Source organism: Pogonomyrmex barbatus, unplaced genomic scaffold, assembly GCF_055798465.1.
Source record: "Pogonomyrmex barbatus isolate J1 unplaced genomic scaffold, ASM5579846v1 scaffold2, whole genome shotgun sequence".
NCBI lineage: Eukaryota > Metazoa > Arthropoda > Insecta > Hymenoptera > Formicidae > Pogonomyrmex > Pogonomyrmex barbatus.
In genome coordinates this window covers 20,414,824-20,440,054 of record NW_028297116.1, presented here as the reverse complement: position 1 = coordinate 20,440,054, position 25,231 = coordinate 20,414,824, and the positions used below count along the sequence as shown (strand labels likewise).

General features: G+C 41.0%; 1 protein-coding gene across 5 annotated transcripts in view; it reads left to right on the top strand.

Annotated features, from left to right (window-relative positions):
* The first annotated feature begins 1,733 nt into the window (after window positions 1-1,733).
* The window catches only part of GluRIB (Glutamate receptor IB), a 208,567-nt gene continuing 185,069 nt past the window's right edge, over window positions 1,734-25,231 (top strand). For 3 of the 5 annotated variants that reach the window (XM_011633483.3, XM_011633484.3, XM_011633482.3), the window contains exon 1: window positions 1,734-2,023. In XM_011633483.3, coding sequence (XP_011631785.2) covers window positions 1,786-2,023 — 238 coding nt within the window. In that variant the 5' untranslated portion in view covers window positions 1,734-1,785. The remainder of the gene's footprint in view (window positions 2,024-25,231) is intronic. The other 2 variants (XR_016139381.1, XM_011633485.3) reach the window with 1 other exon arrangement.

Genomic DNA, 25,231 nt, shown 5'->3' with positions numbered 1-25,231 from the left:
AAATTTTTAGATTTGACAACAAAATTCTCTTTCTGTATTCTCAAAATTCTCTTTCTGTTATTCCTTTGTCGAGATATAATATAGTAAACGTCACGGGCGTAATATCTGCGATTAACGTCAAAAATCGCGCAAAGTTTCGTAAGAGTGTTGCCTTTTGATGATTATCGCATACCGATCGTAACCAATGTTTTCGCAACTAAGTTCAACTAATCTCGGGAGTGGCGTATAAAGTATCGCGCGATTGTCGTACTTTAATAATCAACGCGTGATCGTAATTAGTAATGTTTCGTGAGTGTTGCCAAGAAGCAACCGAAGGACGCGGGAGAAGAAGGAAGCCTGGGAGATAACTGGGGAATAACTCTGTGTAACTTATTAATTTATTATACTTGTTACTTGCGTAACGAACCATTTCTACAACAGTTATTTCTACAACAGTCGCATAGCGTTTCTGTTTTATGCGCCTACAATACAAAATACATAATATAATATTATTTACTGTGTTATATGAAGATAGGCTATTCTGTGCATATTTTGAACATGCGATGAATATTGCAATCGAATGTGAACAAATACAAATAAACAATTGGCTTATCATTGTAGATCGAATGATACCGTTCGTATTCATTGAAGCGAGTTGTTCATTTGTATTTATTCGCGTTTGGTTGCTTGTCAAAATCTGAATCCGGCTTTGCATTAATATGTATATATATATATATATATATATATATATATATATATAATATATTATAACAATTGAAAATAATATGTTCAAGATACGTAATCTACATTTTTTATACAAGGATTAAATTACTGTTCATTAAATTTTAGAAAGGTTTACTCTTTTGTTAATAATCTTTTTCAGAAATTCCACAATTATTTTATTAAATATTTTTGTTTAAAAAGAGATTCACAAAAATTCAATGTACATGCAGTAATTAATCTTGATTTTAATTATTTGTATGCTGCTGTAATTTGATCATATTTATATTTTTCAAATTAACGTTTGTGTTACAATCCGCTGGTGCGTATCATATCAAATAATTTTTTATTTTAATTTAAGATAGATCTACAAAAAAAATTATATTAAATATATACGTTATATAAACAGATAATCAAAGAGAAACTATAGGATTAAAAGTCTTTTTCCTGATCAAAAAGACCTTTTCAAATCTTTTGAAATCTTTTCTTAAATATAATTACTCTTTAATTACGAGCTAAAAACAATTAAATCGGCATGATGCGTACCGGCAGGATATCGGTGGTAGGATCGGTAGCGGCGTGGCGCCAGTCAGCAGGTGCGTGGAATATTTCCGAGACGAACACGCGCGCCGCGACTATCGTAACATGCGCGTTAAACGTACGCTTCCATCCCGAACTACCGTGGTGAAGCACGAGGGCGCGACAGAGGGAGAGAGGATAGAGCACAGAACGATAGGTGGGAGAGCGATGGGAATGTAAGAGAGAAAGAGAGATGGAGGATGCTTGCGTCGGTGGTGGCGGAAGTCGCGACGGAGGGTACGGGTTTGGTGGGGGGAGGAGGGTGGATCGAGAGGGAGAGCGCTGCAACGCGTCGGAAGAGGGCGAGAAACGGCTGCCGAAGGGGGGAGATGGCTGCTGGTTAAGGGGTCCACGAACCAGAGAGAGTGAGAGAGACGAGCAGGAGGGCAGAGGGTGGGAGTGGAATTAGGGGTGAGAGGACGAGAGGGATGCTGGGGCGGTTCAGGAGAGACCGAGTTCACGCCGAGTAGAGTACGGTAGTTTGTGTCAGACCACGGAGCTCGGAAGATGCTCCCGGTTGTTCACGAGACGGGTGGACCACCCTCGTTGCGACGGCGGCGTCGCACCACCGCGATTCCTCTCGTTGCCGCCGCGTCGACCGCTTCCGGGAAAAGCGAGATAAACGCGAGAAATACTGGTGCCGGTAGAATCAGCAGACCGACATCTACTGCCACGATGATGACCGTGGCCTTAACCATCCTCTTGGTCCTGGTGCCCGTGGCGTTCCCCGAGAAGATCCCCATTGGTGAGCGTTGTTTGTGTGTTGTTACATCGTTATCGTGTATGTTGTATACACGGCGCCGGGGTGTCCTGGAGTGGTACCGAACTTATTTACAGCTATAGACGTTTCGCGAGAGACGCGCCGTCGAGAGTGCTCGCCGGGCTCAACCTCGTCGAGCACGTCTGCCGTCGGCAGAAGGGTTACTGAACCCGGGGGCTATATACATAGCCGCCGTGTGCAAACATACCGTTCGCTTATGTATTCTAAATACTGGCGCAGCATGCTCCAGTAATAATATCGGCTCCTCCTCCGGGACAACATTACATCGTATGCGTCCAATGGAAAAATGCGGCAAAATAAATAGCTTTCGTAATGCATGACATCGCGATCGCTACCTCGCAGCGCCATTATTTCGATCGGAGTGCACTTAATTACGCCGCTCGAATTCACGCTCCATTATGCGATATTTTAACGTTTGATATTATATTTTTCTACTCGCGCGCGACAGGTTATGCCGAGTATATATGAGGAACATTAGCAAAATGGCGAAAATAATAAAACCGTGAACGAAATTCTATTGATATCATGTGATGTAGTAGTCAAAAAAACGTTTTCTATTTCACGTGTTTACATTGTTTACATCACGATATCGTTATGGCATGAAAGCGCGCTCTGTAAAACAAAGTATAGCTAAAATAATTTTTTTTCAATATTCGCTGTATTATTGTTGCTTTTTTATGAAGACAGAAATAAATACCATTTTTTTTACTTAATTATTTCAGAAAAAATGTTCAACAGTTATAATATTTTTTCTTATTCATAATTCGTGATTATATTATATAGGAAATAAATATTAAAATAACATAGATCTATTTCTCTTTTAATATGCAAAGCTGAAGTGATATAATAATTACATCGATTTTTTTTTATAACATTTACTTTTATTTACTGGCGCATTAATGACAAATTATTTATTTCATTCATAGCAATTTTAAAGTTTTAAAGTTCATTGTTTCTTTTTTTTTAAATTATTTAAATTATTTTCAATATATATATTTAACCTGATTTACATACCTGATTTTATAAAAAATTAAAAAATTATACTTTTTATATATTATTAGAATATCCGAATTATTAAAAAATGTATTAAAAAAATATGTACGATATTAAGTTATTAAGAGTTGTAAATCATTTTTTCCATTTTAAGAAAGAAACTAAAGGAAAATTACTCAGATAATATTACTTTAAAATCTCGTGATTTTTCTGAAATGAATTTTTGTTCTGAATAATTTAGCTTGAGCTTCTACCAATCTCGTTTTATGATTTGAAAATACAGGAAAACAAGAAAGCGCATAAAGAAAAGACACAAGACGAAAGTATCTCATTGGAAGAACCGGACTTTGACATGCCATAACGATCTCAAACTCGTACATTTCGAAATTTTTTCCTCAGGAGGTGATCGAATTTTATGGGAAAAAGCGTAAAGCGTTTTTACAAGCGGCCAAAGCGATACTCGAAAAATATACAGATGGCATAAATACTATATTGAACGCAGTTCCGTCCTGATAAATATTGGAAGTTTACAAAATATTTTTTTAATCGTTAGTAACATCGTTGAATGTTTAACTTTTAACGTACTTTCGCGATACGTTTATTTATATTTCACCGTACAACCCGTGTAAATATTATCCAAGTTCGCATCATTACCAATATTATAGATACAAACAGTATTTTTCGCGACCGTCTGTTTTCGACGGATATGATATTACGATATTTGATGTGTACTCAACGTGGCCGCACTATGTTGCAACAGAATATATTGCAATCTCGACACGTCGAGATTGCAATACGCGTATGTATAATATAGTAATAGCGGTTAATCAATTGATTGTACCGGCACGCCTGTATTTGAAATGCTTCAGCGTTTACGTATAAATACTCGATATTTTTAATTCGATACGCCGCTCTAGATCTCTGTAACAGCTTAGCAATAGCCGTATATTATCTTCCGTAGTCGAAAATTAATTTTGTCGATGTTTATCGATCAGTTTGGATTGTAAAATCGTTATGCGTTATTCAGGAGTGAAATTGCAATTGAATGGGAATTTACACAACTTATTCGTAAGCTTCTCTTATATCATAATGCCAAAGTAATTAACCAGGACGCAGTGAACTCTTTATCACGCATAAATTATCAAGTGGCGGGGGAACAAAGACCATGATATCGTAAAATCCATAATAAATGGAGATGCTATTGAATATTAGTCGGGTATCCCATAACATTATGCTACATTTTTGAACAAAGCAGCTGCGCGGAAATAACGCTATGGAAAACGCTACGCCGTAACGAATGGAGCAGTGCAATTTAATCGATTCTACGAATGCGCACCTGCTCGCACGTGCCCGAAAATCGAAGCGTATTGTAATTAAATCGAGTCATCAAAAAGCGTTTAGCGTGGTCCGTATGAATTGTGCAAAACATTACTGCCCCGATGGATTACCGCGCGCGCGAACGTTTACCGTCGTTCTTCCGTTCTCATGAAATATTCTGCCTCACCGGGCTTTCGCCGGCGCACTTGTTCTCTTCCTTTCTTCTCCGTTGGCTCTTTCGTCGATCAGAAATCCTTCGACAAAGTCCATCCAGCTTGTAGAACGGCGATGCTCGTTTAAAAGCTCAGCGGATTATCGCCGTTGCCGATTTTAACAGACGCGGATGGTAGCCTTGATGACGGGAAATAGAGAAACTAGAAACTGAAAGAGAAATAGAGGTACACATATCGGGATGAGTATCGGACAAGGAAAGAGACAGAGGAAGGAGGGAGGGAAGAGAGAGGGGGCGAGAAAAAGAAAGAGAACGAGAAAAAGAAAGACGATGAGGAGAGAAAGAGAAAGAGAGAGAAAGGGTACGAGAGAAGCACGTTGAGCGAGCAGTGAATAATGAATGTCTATAGAAATGACGGCGTCTCTCTTCCGCAGTTATGCGAACGAGGAGAAACCAGTATAGTGGGTAAGTCGACGAAAAGACAAGGAAGGTTGTGGCACGAGAGACGTCGACACGGGGATGGATGTTGCGCGGAGAGGATTCGTTGCTTCGCGCTCAAATTATGCCGCACGCGCGGGTCGTGCTCTTCGTATGCTCTCGTACTATGTCGTACTTCAAAGACACAGAGTGCGATGGTGCAGCAGTATACTTTCGGTGGAATTATGCGAAAGGGATAGTGAAAACATCGGCGGTAGGTAGAGACGGTTGACCCCGATTTACAACGCATCGGATATCAACGCTCTAGTTAATATTAATACGATGCACACGATGCACACCGCGCGCATTCACGTTTTTAGCGCGTTCATTAAAGCTGTAAAATTAATGCGCACGCGAGCGTGCATTCGTAAGAGCGAGTTTTAGATTTTGTTTTTCGCATTTAGCTGTGCCATAAAGTAGTACTAAAATAGTACCCAGCAATTGTGCGCCACAAACGATATTCTTCGCCATTTAAATGAGTAAAGGCGAGATCAAAGTGGTTCTCACGATTTTTAGAAAAACACGGCGTGAAAAAGATTACAAGTAAAAGAATTTCAGGAATATACATTTTTTTATTAGGTCGATTAAAGTTATGATTTCAGAAACATTTGAATTTAAGATGCGAAAATGTGTATTTTTCAAAACATTCAAAAAGAAAACTTGTCCTAGCATTTACTTAAACATGGTTTAATTACGTCTTCATTTTCTTTAACTGAATTTTGCAAATACATCTCTGTTAATATACTTTAGAATCTTCAAAGCAGAGTAGGTATTTCATATTGGGTAAGCGTTGCGACAACACTTGTGTTAAGTGCGAAAAGATTAATTAGGAACTTCTTTTAACTGACAAGTTGATAATAAGTTTTTTTGTGTCAATTATGATCATTAATGTTTTCGCAACACGGTCAGAAATCTTTACAAAGTTCACAAAGTTGATCTTATTTTTCGTATTCGCTACTTCAAAGCTTAGAAGATGGTCTTTGAAGACAAGAAAAACGATAAAAATCTCTGTTCAAAAGCAGTTGACTTACTTGCGCAATATTCTCAAAATCGAAATCTTTTTCCTATATTTCACTTTCCATAATATACATTTCAGACTTTATACTTTACAATAACCAAAAAATACACACTTTGATACACATCCTTTTTCTTTTGAAAAGCAACTTTGAATTTTCTTCCAATAATCCAATTACTGAGTACCAATACTCCAAGTACTGATTACCAATATTTAATAAGACATATTAAACTAGGTTATTATTGTAGAGATTATAGATCGATATATTTTCGGCTAAAATTTATATACCTTTTATATACCTTTTGAACAAGATAAAAGAAATAACCAACATTTTTCTGACAGATATGCAAGTATACAATTAACATGTCCCTCCGCCTCTTCTTTACTTTCTTTCTCCCTCTTTCTTTTTGAATGTGTTGGAGATTATTAAAAGATTTAATCGAGTGACAGCGAGTACTCGGCGGAACTCTAAACGTTCTTGGTATGTGATTGGTATATACCTAGAATGCGCATCCACTGGCCGTATCATGGTACACGGTTGAAGATACCGGCGTGTGATGCCTTTGTGAAGGAAGGCAAGGGCATCTACCACTCAAGCAGACCCGTCGGTCGCCTAATGCGATTAATAGCACGGTGCTGCCAGACAAGGGAGACAGGACCATGTGCCCGTAGCCTTTCCATCCTGTGCCTTGCCTTGCACACTGTCGAAGAATTTGCCTCTCGTTGCCAGAGGCCGGCAGATAGGAAGGCGAAATCGAATTTTCGTGCGTCCGAGGTATTGCGCGGAGTTAAAACGAGAGTTGGAGAGAGAGGAAATTCTTGCCGCTGCGCATCGTTCAAGTATCCGCTATCAACGTTTGAGAACGGCGAGCGATTTAATGGCCAAACGGCCGAAATGAGTTCTCAAAACTATGCGGGTAATTTTATTTTACGTCCCGATACACGTCAGAAAAAAAGTTAATTTAATCGCGTAATTATTGCTTATTATGCATACTTCGCGCTGGGAACTCAACACACAACATAAGGGATCCACTATTAAAGTCCGTAATGGACTTTTGAGAGAAACCTTGTTAATAATCAAGATCAAAATATTAAAATTGTAAATGTCTCGAGACGCGAAGTGATCTAGTTGCGCATTGATATTTCCTACTGTGGGAGTATGAAAATTAAACAGAGTTACAGGGGATGAATAAGCGTCGATGTCCGCAGCAAGAATTTCTCTATTATCCTTATTGCGATCGGTACAAAGGAGAGGTGTGCGCGACGCAGGCATGTTGAAACGTCGGAATGTCTCGTGCGTGGTGCATCCGACTGCCAATTTATTGTTCGCATAATCGCGCGCAATCGGGCCGCGTTATTCGGCGGCCGTGTAATGCCAGGCCGGGCTGCGCTGTGTTTCTATAATTGATGCATTGCCCTCCCTATTAGAATGACAAAACCGCTGGCTCTCATATACGGTCATCGACGCGTATTCCGCCGAGGTTGAACACGACTCGCCGCTGTGCGCCGGTATGCCCTCTCTGTGAATCGTCTGCCCTCCGGCACACCGGCCCACATCGGCATTCGCGCTCGGTGCACAGAGCACACCCGCGCTCTGTGTGTACTACTAAAGCTATTAATATAGAAATTCGAGCCCACGAATTTCCGAAATTCGCCGCAGCCGAAGATTCCGCGGTTTCATTTCCACGGCGTAATCGCGTTTCAGTTGATTTGCTTTAACGGCGTAAATTTCGAGACGACCCACACCGTCGGGCGAGCGGTCGCCCTCACGGTCAATTTGCCATGTATATTTTTAGCCCATTGGATTAGTTAAAAGGAGCAAAAGTTACACAGAGAGAAAACGTTGTACGTTGTTAATATGAATATGCGTATTTATTAGCACGCACATTCCCGCCGGGGAAAGAGGATTACGCGAGCTTTGTTGCGGAATGAAAATAAAAGTCGCCGAGATAATCTGTGGCGTAACTCGGCGAGCACTTTCGTGACATCTCTATTAATTCTCATCATTTCTTCGGGCACACAATACAAGCATTATGCGGTTTATTAGGACCTGATAAATCGTATTGTAATGGTGAGTAAATAGGATTTTAAGTGAGAAACACTGATTTACTTCCGCTCGCTTCGATTTGGTCTACTAATTCTCTTGGACGCCACGAAATAATTACTCTTGCGCCCCATGGCTATAATTTACTTGGATCGCGAGTTTTTAACTTCAATCCAATTTACTCTGTAATTCTCTTTACTTGAGTGTATATACTATTAGAGAAGACGTTGTAAAACTACATCCTTTGCGAAACTTTGTAACGAATGCTGAAAAATGCAACAATATGTATATATTTTCGCATCGATCGCGCGAAGCTTTGCGAAAACTCTGTCTAATAGACAATTTGGCATGTTAGCATATTCGATGTTCGTATTAATAGGATGTTTATAACAATACTTCGAAACGCCCGTGCGACGCATTTGGATGCCTTGCGCGCTTGTCGTACAATATACGTCGGTCTGGTTGTTGAGCATCAGTGTCGATGGAACGCATATCCATTCGTGTCGGGGAATAACGTTACCCTGCTGCCACGTACGCGCCCTACGGTGTCACGCTATAGACTGCACCCGCCATTACTATCGTTGCGGCAATAGCAGAAGCGTGGAAGCATCAGAGACGACCGCGAGTAATCCGATATTACCGAGCCGCTTTCCCTCGCGCAGCTGATATGTCTTCATAGGAGACGTCGTAAGGGTTTTCAGCCGATAGGGGCTTATTGTTACGAAAAGCGTATTTACCATTGTATTCATACAACGCGCTCGCGGTATTACGTGTACTTTGCGTGTACATTTGTACTCTAAAAGTATAAAGTTATCTTCTTCGTATCGCGGCAATATTATATTGGGGCAATTATATCTATTAGATATATAATTTTTTTTCTTTTGTTCCTGAATATTTTATTCTTCATTTTTAAAAATATCTTTTAGAGATATTATTATTTTTATAAATATAAGGAAGGAGAGGGGAGAGAGAGAGAGAGAGAGAGAGAGAGAGAGAGAGAGAGAGAGAGAGAGGCTGAGGTCAAAGGAGATGAAAGCGTATTAAATTGGATAGCTAGCTGTATCATGTGATATTTGATCGATTTTTCTTCTAATTGATTGCGTTTCAAAATTCCAAATGTAGTTATTTTTACACGAGTCGCGTACGCATCTCGCTCGAGTATTTTTCGACTGTGTATGCACGCGCATGTTTGCTTGCGATGTGGCATGTATCTTCCGTCGCATATAGGAATAACGTTATCGTTAGGTACAAGTCTGCATACGTGTCTTCTCTTCGCATACGAATACTGCATATACGTTACCTATATGATAGCTCGCAGTGGAAAACGTCAGTGACTCGACCGCCGAATGTAACCCGAACAGCTCTTCCAGCGATACTGCAATATACCTACATATTTCGAATACACGTTTCGAAGATGTCTGACCAATCGTCCGTAGCAGACACGTAAAATGCTATTGCGACTACGACGATGCCGCGTACGCATCTAATTTTACGTAATAGAATTTATGGAAATAGTATATTCGTTATTTGGAAAAACTAAAAATAAAATTATTTGTGAAAATAATGTAAAATTCACGTTTTACATTTTAAAGCGATGCATCATGCAATTCTATAAAGACTTAAGCTCTACAGTATTTTGTATCATAAATAATTGTATACAAAAACTTTTATTTATCTCTTTGTATTAGCATCTATCAAAAGTTTACATATAAGTTATGATTATTATCCATTATTATACATTTAGCATTCCTGAATACATCTAAAGTAAGAAACTTCAATTCTTTACTGGGAGAAAAGAAGCTTATATCTTGTTTACCATCGAGATAGAGTGATTAAAAAGTTTTCGAGAGCCAAGGTCGGCGAGAAAAAATTCTTTCTTAGCGATAAGTCGCTGTGGTTACGCAAGATATCGCACCGTCTGCCGTGAAGATTGCGGAGGAGTTAGTGACGTCGGGGTGGGACTGGCGGGGATATCGCGCGGTAAGGGTAGCAGGAAATAAAAGACGAGGTAGAGAAGACGCCGGCTTTGGTGGAATCAGTCGGAGAGGAAGTAGCGCGGGAGCGAGCAGTAATGTCATAGATCGACTTGGGGACGTTTGCACAGGAAGTGGGAGGACGATGGGCGGGGGGAGGGAAAGGCGAAAGTGAACCGCGGGAGTGAGATCAGGGGTAGATCGGTAGACGAATAGGTAAGATGAAAAAGGAAGAGGGAAAGATACGAGTAGATAGATAGATAGGCGGGATAGAAAGAGGGAAAAAGAATTACCATGAGAGTCGACAGAGGCGAGAAGCACGCGGGAAAAAGCCTCCGCGCGAGAGTAAGGGAGACATAAGGCACGTGTGAGCTTTTCGAGAGGAACGTCGAAACGCGGTGGCATACGAGTAAAAGCAGGAAGGAGAAACGGAGAAACGAGGAGACGAAGAGGTAGCGAGACGGGGAATACGTCGGTGGTTGCGTGAGGAAATGGTGGAGGAGAGAGAGAGAGAGAGAGAGAGAGAGAGAGAGAGAGAGAAAGAGCAGGAATGGGACAGGAATAGGGGGGATCGATGCTTGACTCCGGTCGGGTATCTATACCCTTCTTCTCCTCTGCTCTCTCTCTCTCTCTCTCTCGGCCGCTTCCAGAGCCGCCACCAACGCCGCATAGCCATTTGCCAGCTTCTTCTTGCTCGGATCCGGGACGGTTATTAAAACCTGTGGCCCGAGTCGTGCCCCGTCACCGGGAAGGAAGGCCGAACTTTTCCCTACTTCCGATTCTTTGCCGGAATTTAATTAAGGCCGCGACAAGGAGCGCAACGTCGTTTCGAAGATCGGTTCCCGTCGCCTTTATAATATCGTGCTTATATTACCGACACCGTTCGCGCTATCACGAACCGATTAATGCCCGAGGAGGTAATACGTCGTCCGTGCAAGAACACCGCATTGTCGTTGTACGACGCGCCGGTACCATCTTCTGTTTGTACTCGAGTCACGTACCTCGAGAATTCTTGGGGCTGCTGATAGTCGCTTGTTCGAGAAATAGGAGTAGCGTATGCTACATATACTACATATAATGTTATTTTCTCGCGAGATAACTCGCATTTTAAAAAAATTTATCTATTCATATGCTTTTCATTATCCCATTATTAATAACTAACTAAAGTGAATTAAAGTTTACCATCTAGTTAAGCCATCTAGTTAACTCCTTAGTCTTAAACGTACGTTTAGCTAGGATTAAAAATTCTGTGATAAAAAGGCAAGTGAAATTTTATATAAATAATTAATCGAGGATTCTCTCTCTCGTGAGTTTAGAATATCGGTATATTGTACGTGAATTTTGAGAAATCCGTTTTATGTAGCCCAAGTGTTAATAAACTTATGATCGTGGTCATATCCCGAGAAGTGGCCATTACATATAGCTGGCGACAGGAATCATTTTCCGATCCTCGACGTGAACCCATTCAAGCTTAGACGGGAGCGTATGAGAGAGCAGAAATAAGAGCGGAAACGGGAAATGCGCGGAGGGGTGGAAAGAGATCGCGGGCGCCTCTTTTGAGAGGTGGCGTGCTTCATGTTGAAGAAGAACATTCCAAAAGCTGGCGTTCCACTCGTAATTTTCCCGCTTTGGTGACTCTGTTACGAGTTACCCGTCGGGTCGGCAGAACGACGACCAAAATCCTACTTGGCAGACCACTGCGGCTTGGGAACATGACAGGGGTGCGCTACCCTTCCCGGAGCTAGGGCCTTGCGGACCACATTACCGTTCCGCGCGCGATATTCGTATTTACACGCCATACGTCAGGACGTCCAGAATAGCTCGCGATACACGCTCCCATGGAAGGTTTCGAAACACGAGATCGAGCCGTCACGCAGGCTTAACGTCCACGCCGCGCGCACGCCGTTACCCAAGGATCCGCAAATATTTATCAAGTACACACGATTTCGGTTTTCCGATCTCGAACGTTGCGGGATATTCGACGTCTGATGGGTAAAGCTGGAGAGAAATGCGACGTATAAAGGATAACTTCCCAAAGATATTGGCGCGATGACGTTCGCAGCAGCCGCTAATAACGGTGATGATGGAAGCGTTGTGCGTCACTGTATTTCCGAATAAGGTCTAACGTTATATATCATGCTGTAATGCGACTGCGAAATGTACTGTAAATTTAAGCTATAAAGTGATCATATTTGAAATATAGAATTATTGCAAAAGTTAAAGATATAGTTAATGATATACAATAGAGAACAATGCAAGATGATAAATTAATACTGATATGTAATTTTTACAACAAATCAACGACGGGCTTATGTGAGACAATATTAATATCGTAACGTGTATTGCCACATTGTTTCCACCGAGCGAGCGGTATTTATTGTAAGTACCTCTCTCGCGGGCAGAATGAGCATTCTTGTAATAACGACGGAATTTGGCGTGGCGCATAAGCTTTTATCGTAAAGCTGCGAACGAGATAGAGAGTGAGCAGTATCCGGCCGGTGGCCTTTAATGGCGGAGATTATCTAAGATAGTAGATATGGCGCGGGGAGTAAATTCCACGGATGGCCAAGACTCTCTACACGGCCAGAGGATATTTCCTACGATATTTTATCGCCCACCGTGCGTGATACGACGGCCCATTAATCCTGTTCTTGTTCTTGGACTCCGTCTCTCCTTCCTCGTTCGCGTTCGGATCGCTTTCCTCTCTTCTTCTCTCGCGTTCTCTTCGTGACTGTCCTCAACCGGAAAGATGATAACGGGCTGTAGAAACAGTTTGTTACGTGGCACCAAAAAGGCGCAATTCGGGAGAAAGGAAGAGGAAACGAGAGAGAGAGAGAGAGAGAGAGAGAGAGAGAGAGAGAGAGAAAACGGGGAGGGGGAAGGATGGGAAGGAGAAGGGCGCCTCGCGCTTTTCGGAGCGGTTAATATTTTTAAGAACCTCTTCTCTCTTTCGGAGTAGTAAACCCGAGACTGAGAACGCCTCCTGAATCACCCGAGACAGCTTTATTTGCGACCGTCACACCGGGCTTCGACTATATACTCTTATACTCTCGTATCGCTTGCGATATATAATAACGTGTCGTAAATGTCATTCGCAACTTTTCGATCGAGCGGCCTGAAAAATATATCAGGCACGGCTATGTATATTCTCCGTCCGGAAATTGACATTACACTTTTACGCGACGCCGTTTCGGAAAGTCGCACGGGCATCTTAAAGCTGTGGGACCACCGGGGCTTTGCATACTGTTACCACAAATTTAGTTGCGGCGTGCGGGTTTTACATATTGTTTCCACAAATTCGAGCGCGCGCGCGCGGGACCGGGGGATCCCAGACGTACTATATTTCCGGCCCGGGAAAAGTACCCAAAAGTACGTTAAACAAGAGTGAGTACCGGGGCATTCGAGATCAAACGGTTGGAATAGGGAAAATTAGATAGCGTTATAGCGGTTGGTATGGAGACGGATGAGAAAAGACCATTCCGCATTCTTGCCCATTGCCGCGCGCGGCTCTGATGCGTGTGGGCTGTTTCGCATTGCGCGTTTTGCGTTTCACCGTATGTAATGGGAGGTTAACTCGCGAGTTACAGCACCAAAGTTGACTCCGGTTTTGCCTTTAGCGGCGGATTAGTGCGGCTTCGCTAGGATTCACAGCGGTGCTTAATCATTTTCATTGCCCTCGGTATGCTGCCATCTCGAGAACGCGGAGGATGAGGCGTTGGGCGGTGGGAGATTGGGGTTGAAGAGGGAAGCCGAAACTCTCAACGGCCGTCTGTCGCTTCTGCGTCGTCTACAGACGACGTGGGGAGTGTTTCTGCAATCGAATTATCACATAGATGCTAGAAAAACGATTTTAAACTTTTAACTGGTACGACGATATCTTAGATAACGTTCTCTAGCTTCTTTCTTCGTTCTTTAACGATTATTTTTTTTTTACAAAACACGACAGAATCTCTTCAATATCTTTTATAATCTTTATTGAATACATTATCAACGAAGTAAAAATTATTCTAGAAATTATAATAAAAGAGATTTATCATTAATTTGAAAAATCACATTTAAAAAGAAGATCGTAATATTTAATATTTTACATGCATATATATATATATATATATATATATATATATATAAAATATTAATATTAATTCGAATTTTTATTCAGAGTTAATATTTTATATTATTTAGTTTTATCATCATGATACAAAATACGTTGATAGAATATATTGTTTTTCTTTCTTGTTTGTTACGTAATTCTGTTTATAAATATTTTATCTCTCGCGAGAGATACCGTTGGGATTTGTAAAAAGATGTTAACTATTTCTGAGAGACGCCAGTAATAAGCGGGCGCATTTCAGCTGCCTCCGTGTTTCGTGCACACGGTGGCGAGTTAACTCGCGAGTTACAGCACCGCCGGTGTCTCTGATTTTGCCTTTGGCGCCGGATTAGAGGGGCTTTGCCGGGATTCAGGGTGGCGCTTAATCATTTTCATTGCTCTCGGTACATTGCCATTTCGAGGGATGGGCGAGCGAGATGGTGGCAAGGTTGTGAGTACGACGAGACAGGGAGTGAGTGAAATTTAGTCTTAGTTCTGGATCCTTGTAAGAGAGCGATAGATGGTGTACGAATGAATACGAATGTCCCGGGGAAATATTGTCTACGAGGGATGCGCGGATTGAAAAAAATCTCCGGAGAGTCCGGTAAGCGTCGATTCTTGCGTCGGTGCACTTTTGCATGAAAATTTCCCCGGCGTTTCGAGTTGGAAGCGCGTGCATTGAAGCGTAACTGGGCATCGTTAGGACGCTTGTCGGGCATGAAATTGTGCCGTGATATTTAAAGAGCGGTAATGCACGTCGGAATAAAATACGAGTGCCGCAGGAAATATGTATCCGGCGCGCTCTTTATGGCGATATATGACGCGTGCTTCGCCTGGGGTTGCATACGCGGTAAAGGACAACTTTACTGCAGTTTGAAATTGTATTTGAAAAATAACTTGAGGACAACAAACTGAGCTTTGAGCATTGGACATTTGATTTCCCGACAGATTTGGCAAGTATTAATAGATATTTTAAGGTGGAGAATTAAAAATATGAAAAAAAGTCGTACCACGTTTGAACTGATAAAATGTCATCCTTCTTGATAGATAATAATAATAATGAAGCATTAATTTTAAATTGTATATACAAATATACATAAATATAATAAATATCAGTTTTTCATGTTCATATTTTGTAAAACTACGCTTATGAGCGTGTGAGAATTTCCGGTTCGTATAATCATTGGCGTTGCAGCAATTCCAAGCAGCCGTTAAGAAATTTTCGCGAAAGACAGCAACCCAAAATTTCATCTAATACGAATTCATACGCATAGTTTCTTCATATGAATTCCCAAGTAGGCCATGCTGTATGCCTGGCGAGGAGCTGACTATTGCGCGGCTGTAGATACCGAGAGCTGTTTTGGATTCGCGACGAAGCCGCGAAGAAAATCGAGATGAGGTCGGAGGAATGAGGGGACGACAGAAGTAGGTCCGGATGATAAAAAGGTGGCGATGCGAGCGAGGTAAGACGTCAAGAGGATGAGGTCGCGTATGAGGGAAGAGGTGCTTGGGATCGCGTTTTGTATCGCCGGCAAGATAGCAAAGTTTTCCACCGACGTACATACATATACTTACATACATATACTTTTCCCGTGAGGGAAAAGAGAAGTGAAAGAGAGATAGAGAGAAGAACGATGAGAAAAGAAAACTCGGCATACCGAAGTAGAATCGAAAGAAGAGGATTAAGGAGGAGGGAAAAGAGGGAGGGAGCGAGCGGAGTTTAAAGAATCGTAGAATAGTTGTATTTTGCGGAGGCTTTAAGATTTAAGAAAGAGCCGCGTGCAGGGTATGACAAAAGCAGAGAGTCGAGAAAACGTTTCCGTATTGTTACGCGGTTGTCGTTTCTATCCAATCGCGTTGCGGCCGCAACGTTAATATTATGAAAATATTGCGGAGAATGCTATCGTTGTTGCTGCTGTTGCTGATGCCGCTGCTGCCGTTTCTCGTTTGAGCAAGTAACAAAGCGTGAAATTACGAGTGGTATTATCTCGTAGTGCGATTGGCAATGTTCGCCGGCGGCGCGGCAAGCTTGCTCGCGGTCGCGAGCCACGGAAGTCGGCGAGATAAAGTAATAAATCTGTGTGTTTATTTGGTCCAGAAATTTTCAGGCAAACGCGACAATGAAAATTTTAATGACTTCCTGCGGATGCTCGCGTCTCCAGGCACTTGCCGAGTCTGCGCCTCTGGCATGGATGGAGGGAGGCAGGTTGGAAGGAGCCCAGAGCGGTCCAGAGAAGAGGCAGACTGCTGGCGAAGGGACGTCTTCACCCTTTTCTCCCTGTTCCTTGGAAATTATAATCGCGCCACTTACCGCGACACGGCTCGCTCGTTTCTATGTTTCTCTTTCATCCCTTCTCTCTTTCTCTTTATGCATCTCTCTCTTTCTCTCTCTCTTTCTCTCTGTCTCTCTCTCTCTCTCTCTCTCTCTCTCTCTCTCTCTCTCTCTCGCTCTCGCTCTCTTTCACGCACACCCATACTCACTATCGCAGATCGTTGATTTCATTCCGCGGATAATTGTGTTTACGGAACGACACGTGAGTTACAAAAGACTTTATAATTTCAATTGTCAACGAAACATCAGGAGACATCAGTGTACATCTCCTCTTGTGGAATAATTGGAGTGCTTGTGTGTTTTTCAGTTCGTCGGATGGATTTTGTGATGAAATGTACGTTTTAGCAGAAACGTAAAGTCTGTCGTTTTGGGGTCTTCGAGAGTTGTTGCTGGAAACTGCGCTAAAGTGAAGACTCTCGAGGGAAAGATACAAACTTCGAGTCGCTTAACGTCGTGGAATTAGCTTAGATTCTAGCGAGATACGTATGTAAAACGAGAAGCGGAGAAATGGGGGAAAAAAAGAGACGAAAGAAAGAAATAAAAAGGATGATCAGCTCTCGCGAACAAGAATGTATTTTGCGCAATCTCGTGAGCAAAATATTTTCTTGTGCGTAAGAGATACGTTCACTTAATACTTAATACGCAAAGCAAAATTTAGTTTCGCAGCCGTATTCTTTTTTTTTTAAGACTTCGTGTACGGTATATTAAAAATGCTTTCAAAGCGAAAGGGATGGTATGCACGCTGTAAATTACTTTTTGGCCCTGAGAGCTTTTTGCGAAAACATCGTAGCCGAACTCACGTCGTCCCGCGCGCGCGTCGGTTTCTCCGAGACACCGTAAATAAATTCAAGTCGTCCCTTTCGTGATCGATAAGTCGAAACTACATGATACTTCACGGTTGCGCGGGCTTAAAGGCACGATATAAGTCCCGGTTTCGGTGTGCCCGGGAGCTTTTACAAATTTTATACGAAATAAAGAATGACGCCACACGAGAACGGACGGACGCGGGGCGTTCCGGAGTCTACTTGGTCGCGTAATGGTTCCCCTAATGGCATCGAGATTGAAATAAATATCCTAAAATCGTTAAAGCCTATGGCAAACGACTCTATTTTACGTCCTCCAGCACCATTCGCGTTCGCCATATCATTCGGCTGAAATACGCAAAGATGTTACTCCGTTCCGATGCTTTATCAATAGCTCGTAACACGCTTGTATTTACGATCAATCGTTACCACGGCGTATCGGGCATCGGTAAATTTACATCTGTATACGTGACTTATTGCCGTTGCACTTCTCGACTCCGTGAGAATCACAGCGATACGAGGTCTGCGGCTGTTTAACATCGATCCCGTGTGTTATTTCCACGGAATTGCGATACGATTGGAGCTTGTTTTTACGTTGTCGTTGCTCAGCTGACATTGTATTTTTACTGTATGAACCGTAATTTTTCCGATCGGCGGAAGCCCATCGCGATCTCCCGGCGACATCACGGCAAAATAGGTTCAACGAGGTTCCGCCTCTCTCGGTGAAAACGTCCTACGTCGGAGCAAAGTAAATCTAATCTTGATTCAGGCGCCATAAAAGCCAGCGCGACATCTCATTTTACGATACGCCGGGTACATATGGCATATATTCTACGTACGAGCCTCCGAGCCGGGGTCTGGCGCGTCACTCCGAGTCAGCCCCGGCAGCAAGATGTATTAAGCACGGCGGCTTATAGCACCGGTAATATCTGGCCGTGCGAGCTATATCCTATACGGCAAATCCTTAATCGAGTGCTTCGATGACGCGTCCGTTGACACTACGTTAAAAGCCCTGTCTGGAGGATCCGAGCCCTGCTCCCTGCCCTGAATCTCCCCCGCAGCTGCCACTCGCAAAAGCTGCCACTCGTCCCCATATAAGCCACCACTAAGCCGTCACCGCGTGCGTGTAAAATACATGGAGACCAACCAGTCACTTTAGCGCAGATAAGCAAAACAGAGAGAGCGTTGTACATACACAGAGCTGTTATCGTATCCTTAAAAGACATCGCCCGTAATCGGATATCGCGTCGTTTTAGAGACCCGAGATTTTTACGTAAGACATTCGTTCTCTCGTACGTTTTCAGAATCCAAGTATCGATTTACCATCTATCGTTTTACCAAGTTCGCTTATGAAGTACTTTTATGAAATTCGTTCGCGTGCTGGAAAAAAATGTTGCTGGTTTAAATGAATTTTTTTAATTTTTCGATTTTGTGTCATGGTGTCATTAACATGTGTCATTGATGCGTGCATATTTATTCAGAAAATAGAATTTTGGCAAGGATTATTTAACGTATGACTCTTTTAGCTCGCGCTGCAAAAGACACACGATTAGGCTGGTGTATCGTGCAATTCCGGTGAAGAACGGCAATTCGCTATCATTACCGAAATGATAATTTCCGATCACGCCCTTGGGAAGTGACGCTAGCATCTCGTTCGATGTCTCTCGGCACTCTACCACCGTAATCTAACCTCGAAATAGTGTCAGCATCCATTAAGGCAGCTATTCTGTTGCTTGCTAGGACGTACATGCAAGCGTAACCACGCAAGTGTACGTCCAGTCAACTTCTCTACGTTAATGCACATGTAATCGAAATGCATTTACGTCATTATTTCTTTTTGAAAATTTGCTATTATTATCTATTTAGTATTTGTCTTCCTTTTTTGTCTCCTTCTTTTTTTCTCTTTTCCGCTTCAATATCAATGATAATACAAAAATTTGAAAATTTTATTTTTGAAAAACAAACACATGTTGATAGAGAAAAATATTAAATATTATAGCAAAGTAAAATTATTAAAATTGTATATTTTTCCAATATTTTATTAATGACCGTAGAAATTGCAGCACATTTGTAATGATACAAAATAGAACTTATACACATGCACTATTTAGCTATTTAGCTATTTAATTTGTAACATATGAAGAGCCCGGAACGATTAACTCCGCTTCTGTATCAAACCGTTAGTTTCCGTGCTAGGCAGCTGCATCGGATAAATTTATATGATAACTAATGCAATTAGTGCATCGGAAGGAATTGCGTATGGGTGAATTAACAAGCGGCAGTGCTGGCGAGCACTGCTGTTGATTAGCGATGTTAATAATCAGTCGATGGAAGAAAATAAATAATATCGCAATCGAGTGGGGTGTGTATCGTAATGATTACAGGAAAGTTACGACGTGTATTGGTGTAATAGACTCATGTAAATAAGCGGCAAATATTGACAATACGTGATGCCGCTGTAGCTCGTTGTTGCCCGAAAATCTATAGATAATGGCACCCTGGGTATGGAAATGATTCCAATTCGATATTATCAGTAATGATACTCAACACGCTGGACTCAAAAATTAATATCCACGCAAATTCACTGGCATACTCTGTGCCGGAAAGTGAATGTAATCAAGCGACCGATATAACGCGGTTACAATCACACCTCTTTATTGTCTAATTAAAATCCAGCTCTCCGTTTTGCATGATTTATATTTGTTGGCTCGATGCAGGTGCAATTTCCGCATTTGTGCGTAAAAAAGTTGGTAACCGTTAAAACGCTAACGTAGGAAAAAAATGAGAATCGCTGTACAGTGAGTAAAATTTAATTTCGATTTAATTATAATACTTTTCTCTTGAATTATTTTATAATACTGGTCTATTTAATTTTGCTGAATTGATAGAATTTTAATGCAACTTGAAAGGACCGTTTATACAAATATTAAATATTAAAATTAAATAGTATTATTACTGATGTTATTTTCACAATAATGTAGAAATGTTTTACATTGTATTTTCAAGATACGCGCTGAAAAACACGAGAATAATTCCGCGATAAATGTTGTCTTTATATTTATATTAAACACTGTGACATACGAATGTAAAAGTATATTGTGCAAAAAAGTAAAAAGAAATCAATTTTTGAGGTAATTGAAGAAAGGATATACACATACACACACACACACACACACACACACACACACACACACACACACACACACACACGAAGCTCGAGAATACAAAATATTTCATTTATGGCGAAATCGTGGACAGTAGCACTTGTCAGTAAATACGAAAATTGCGGCACGGACGTGTCGTCGTTGTATGTTGAGATCCAGAGAATAAAGCGCCAGACAGAAACAAAATTTTGCGATGAGACGGCTGTTGGACCAATAAGGTTTCTGTCGAATTTATTTGCCAAACATCTCTGTATCGAGTTTCATGTCGAACGTCAAATATAACTCGAATGGGTAGGAGCTTTTTTCTTATCTCGACTGCATATGGTATCCCACGTAGAAAAGTGTGTGAGATTGGAATCTAAACCAGCAGAGCTTCCTTACTTTTCCTTCCTTTACTTTTTGTATTATATTTTTTTATGTAACTGATAATTCTTGCGATAGAGACAAAATATAAACCATTAAGCATTTTATGAAAAACTATAAATTTTTTATTAAATAAAATATATTAAAAAGAATTTGAAGAATATGTGTGAGCAATTTTTATGGTAATATATATGTATATATATGTTTCACATTTTAAAATACAGAATATATCAATCATTTCTTAATTTTTCGTAGAAGAACGAATATATTGTAAAAGTATTAAAAATATTAACGCTCTTGCTATCTATGTACGATGAAGTTGCGCAAGTCATTGCAAAATAATTTAGTTTCAATGAAATACATTTTTTATGAGTGCAAAGTTAGTGCACCTATGTGCAGTCGAGCGACAGTTTGTGCTGCCTCCAGAGGATACAGATTTCGGGGCGAGTGCTCGAGAGAAACTTCTTAAGAAAATACGTTCCGAGCAATCGGTATCGGAGTGCGAAGTCTAGTTCGAACTTTCGCGACTGCTCCACCTCGGTCGTCCGGCTAAGCAATCTTCTTGAAACTCTCTTGGTTCCCCCGAGGAATCGCTATCCGAGTTGGTTCAGATGATAAACACGGGACTCTATGATAAGAAGCGTGCTGTATTCCCCGCGATAACGAATAATTGAGCATACAGTGTTTTGCATTATGTAGAATTGCAACTTGATGGATGATTAATATCTCTGAAGAATGAGCATCTTTATTAAATAGAACAGTTCACATTGAACTATATGACGTGATGCAAGTTGAAACACGTACGGGTTAATAGATTACGTATAGCAACAATTGTGAAAATAATCACTTATAATAGTTCTTTCATCTTATTAATATGAAAAGATAATATTTTTTTGAGAGAGAGATTTAAAAATTATATGAGATTTAAAAATTTTCATTTTCTCGGACTGTTCTAATAGTTTTTCAGTATTTCTCGGTGAAAGTCAGAAGATGGAAAAAACCTAAAGTAATTCAAATGTCAAGACGATCTATTGTTGTCTCTCTTTCTCTCCCCCCTCTCTCTCTCTCTCTCTCTCTCTCCCTTATCTTTCTTCCTTCTCCTCGTTTTCTTCTCAGCTATTGTGATTTGTGTTGACTGTTGACTGGATAGTCGACAGGGTAAAATGGAACCAGTGCAACGACGAGGCGAAATGAAAGCCCAGCATTGGAAGCCCCGACCGTGGTTGTGCATTAAGTTGAAATCCCCGTATTTGCTCAACGTGGAAAATCGTGGAAAATCACTGGAAAATCCACATCGCCGAAAACAAAAACGGTTCACCATGTGCAAATAGAGGGGATTGCGTAGACTCATGTTCGCTTACAAAAAGTGCGCGGATTGACTACAAAACGTTACACCGATCGCTGACCTCTTTAATTAAGTCCGTTGACTACATTGAGTGGAACGTGTCGCGCGCTAACGCAATGTCTCTAAACCCATGAATGATACGCACCGGCCGCGGATGCATGAAAATTGTTTACATTCCTTCGCAAAAGCGGGATTTTTTTTTACGTCGAAAATTTTTGTCGCAAGTAAAAAAAAAAGGTCGGAACGGCCGGAAAGAGAAAGAAATATAGTTTGCTCGCATTGCTATTCTCGAGCGATTTCGCTTCGTGCGACCATCCGGTCTGAAAATGACGTTTTGCGGAATCGACAGTTTTCTGCCATATGGGTTAACAAATGCTGAATAACCCAAAATTCCGGAAACCGTTAAAGCTAGATGAGAACGTGAGAAGGATGGGGGATGCTGGGATGCAGATGACGCCGTGTCATGGCGCTGCGAATTATAATTAAATTTAAGTACGCAGCTCCGGTAGTTACGCAGAAATGCATGTGAGATTTCGGAGCGGAAATTACTTCGTGTCATTCTGAGGGCTTGCTTTGTTATAGCATTTTATACAGTATGTAAGTAACCGCGCCCTGCGTACAATTAACTCTAAGCAATCCCCAATTTCACCCGCAATTGTTGTTGTCTACTATTCATCCATACTTATACAATCTTCCATATTTATATTAACAAAAATATATGTTACTTCTAAATTCAAAGTTTAAATTAAATATCAACATATTTGATATATTATATGTATATATTTATACAAATTGATTTAAAGTCAATAAGTTAACAGATCAGAAAGCTTAACTTTGGTTTATCGAGCCAACCGCGTATTGATATCGCGGTATTGATATCAATTGCTTTTCAATTATGCTCGCAATGTCGGTACGGTACAAATGCATTGTATAATTACTAAAACATTATAAATCATAATGACATCCAATATATTTTATTTACGCTCGCCAAACGGAATTATAATCCAGCATAGTTGTCATCTTGTCGGCGACCGAGGGCTGCCGGCAACGGGGGAATTCATACCGCGCAATATAACATTTGCATCTTTTTCGGTGCCGCGAATGCTGAGGTAACAAAAGCAACGTGGGTCCCTGTAATAATTAGCCACCATACAAAATTAATGTAGCGTGGGATGCCGTGGAAAGGCAAACTTTCGAGCGTTCTAATACCGCAGCGCGTCGCGCTGCGGAGCTCCATACAGCACGTTGTTGTTGCCGATCATTAATAAAGCTGCGGGCTGCTGCTGCTTCTTACGCTGTCTTCTGCAAACACGCGACAGTTATGCGCCGCATCGACTTACGAATTAATCTTTTAATACCTTATGGTGTTAACGAGGCCACTTTATCATTATGTCAAGGCGACCGTTTAAACGGACATGCTTAGTAAACTCCAATTTTAATTTTGCTTTCGTAATAGGATGACAAGCGTTTGATGTGACAAGCTTGTAACTATAGTAATTGAGTAGACATTGATTAGTCTCGTAGTCCTTCATAATTTATATTCATTTCAAAATCCAATAAAAGAGAGAGAGAGAGAGAGAGAGAGAGAGGAGTTTTTAATGAGAAAATTTTTCAGTAATGAGATATTAAAAAATAGACTCAGAGATTCCGTGAAAGAAAGATATTAAAATTTTATTAATAACTTATGACCTTTGTACTCGCTATTTTATTAAACTCGCTTTATACAATTGTCTCTTGCATTTTATTTGACAATTATTTTACAATTTTTTATACATTCACGATTTCTCTACGTTAAATGTATAAACCCGTCATCGTCGGCAAAGCGTGTAAATCCGTGATATTTAGGGCGCAGAAAAATTATACTGTCGCGGTTCTTTGACACGCTCGTGTGCTAATTGCAGCGTCAGCGGTCATTCGAAGCTCGGGGTCATTTCGAAGCTCCGTAACCAGAGAGGGCGAAAGTAATTACCGGCCGCGGCGCGTAAGTAATTAAGTAGCTGCCTGGCGGAATGCACGAATTGCAGAAACGCTCGCTAAATTGAAGGCACGTCCAACATGTAGCCGTGCACATGAAGGGCCGACTATGAGGCCTCGTGTCCGCGTGTGTAAGTGCGAGGCAGTCGCGCCTGTCTCCTCTCCGCCTCTCGGAGCCTCGTCCACATCGATGGTGGTATCCACCGTTGTAGTACCGGTGTGAGTTAATGTAATCATTCTTGAGAGTGTGTCGCCGAGATACGTGTCGCGGCATGAATCTGTTCTCTCTGATTAACTTCATCTTCTCCTTGTCTCACGATCGCACGAGGCAGCGCGGAGGCGGAGGGTGATGGGGGACGAGTGGAGAGAGAGACAGGATGCGTTTCACTCTCAAGCTGGAGAGCACAAATAGGTACATACATAGGTGGACATACAGTGGTCTTACGTGACCGACCTCGTAAGTACGCGTGGCCGCGATCGACACGTAGAAAATGAGTATTGGCCGATCAATAATGGAGAGATCCCGTGAAATATTTAGTAACAATCCACTTCCGCGGGATTTCGTTAAATGGCCTGAATTCGTGAACCCGTTGAAAGGTTCCTCGTAAGAATAGGCTTTGTGACTTTTCGGGATACCATTCTTTTCATACGTTTCTCTTTCGTATTTTATAACGCTCTTTTGCAATATCGCATAACCGTTATGTTTTTCTTTTTATTGTTACGTACGTATTTTTAATTTATTAAATTAATGAAAATTGTTGGAGCAAAATGATTATTGATGATTAAAATACTTGTGACGTTATATTTAAATAATTCGGTATACTTCAATATAATGAATATATATCAGAACATATTGAAACACATGAAATGCACGTAAAAAAAGTATACATATATGTTATAATTCATTTGAGCATGGCTATCTTTCAATTATTGCTGCAAATAATTATTACAGTTATGTTTATTTTTTTACAACAATTAATAATTCTTATATTATGCGAGGAATGAGTATTAGAATATTTTCAAATGTATTGATATAACTTTCAGATATTACTATGAAAAAAAAATTTATATTTTTCTGGTAATTTTTAGAAACTATTTTTATTTGATTTA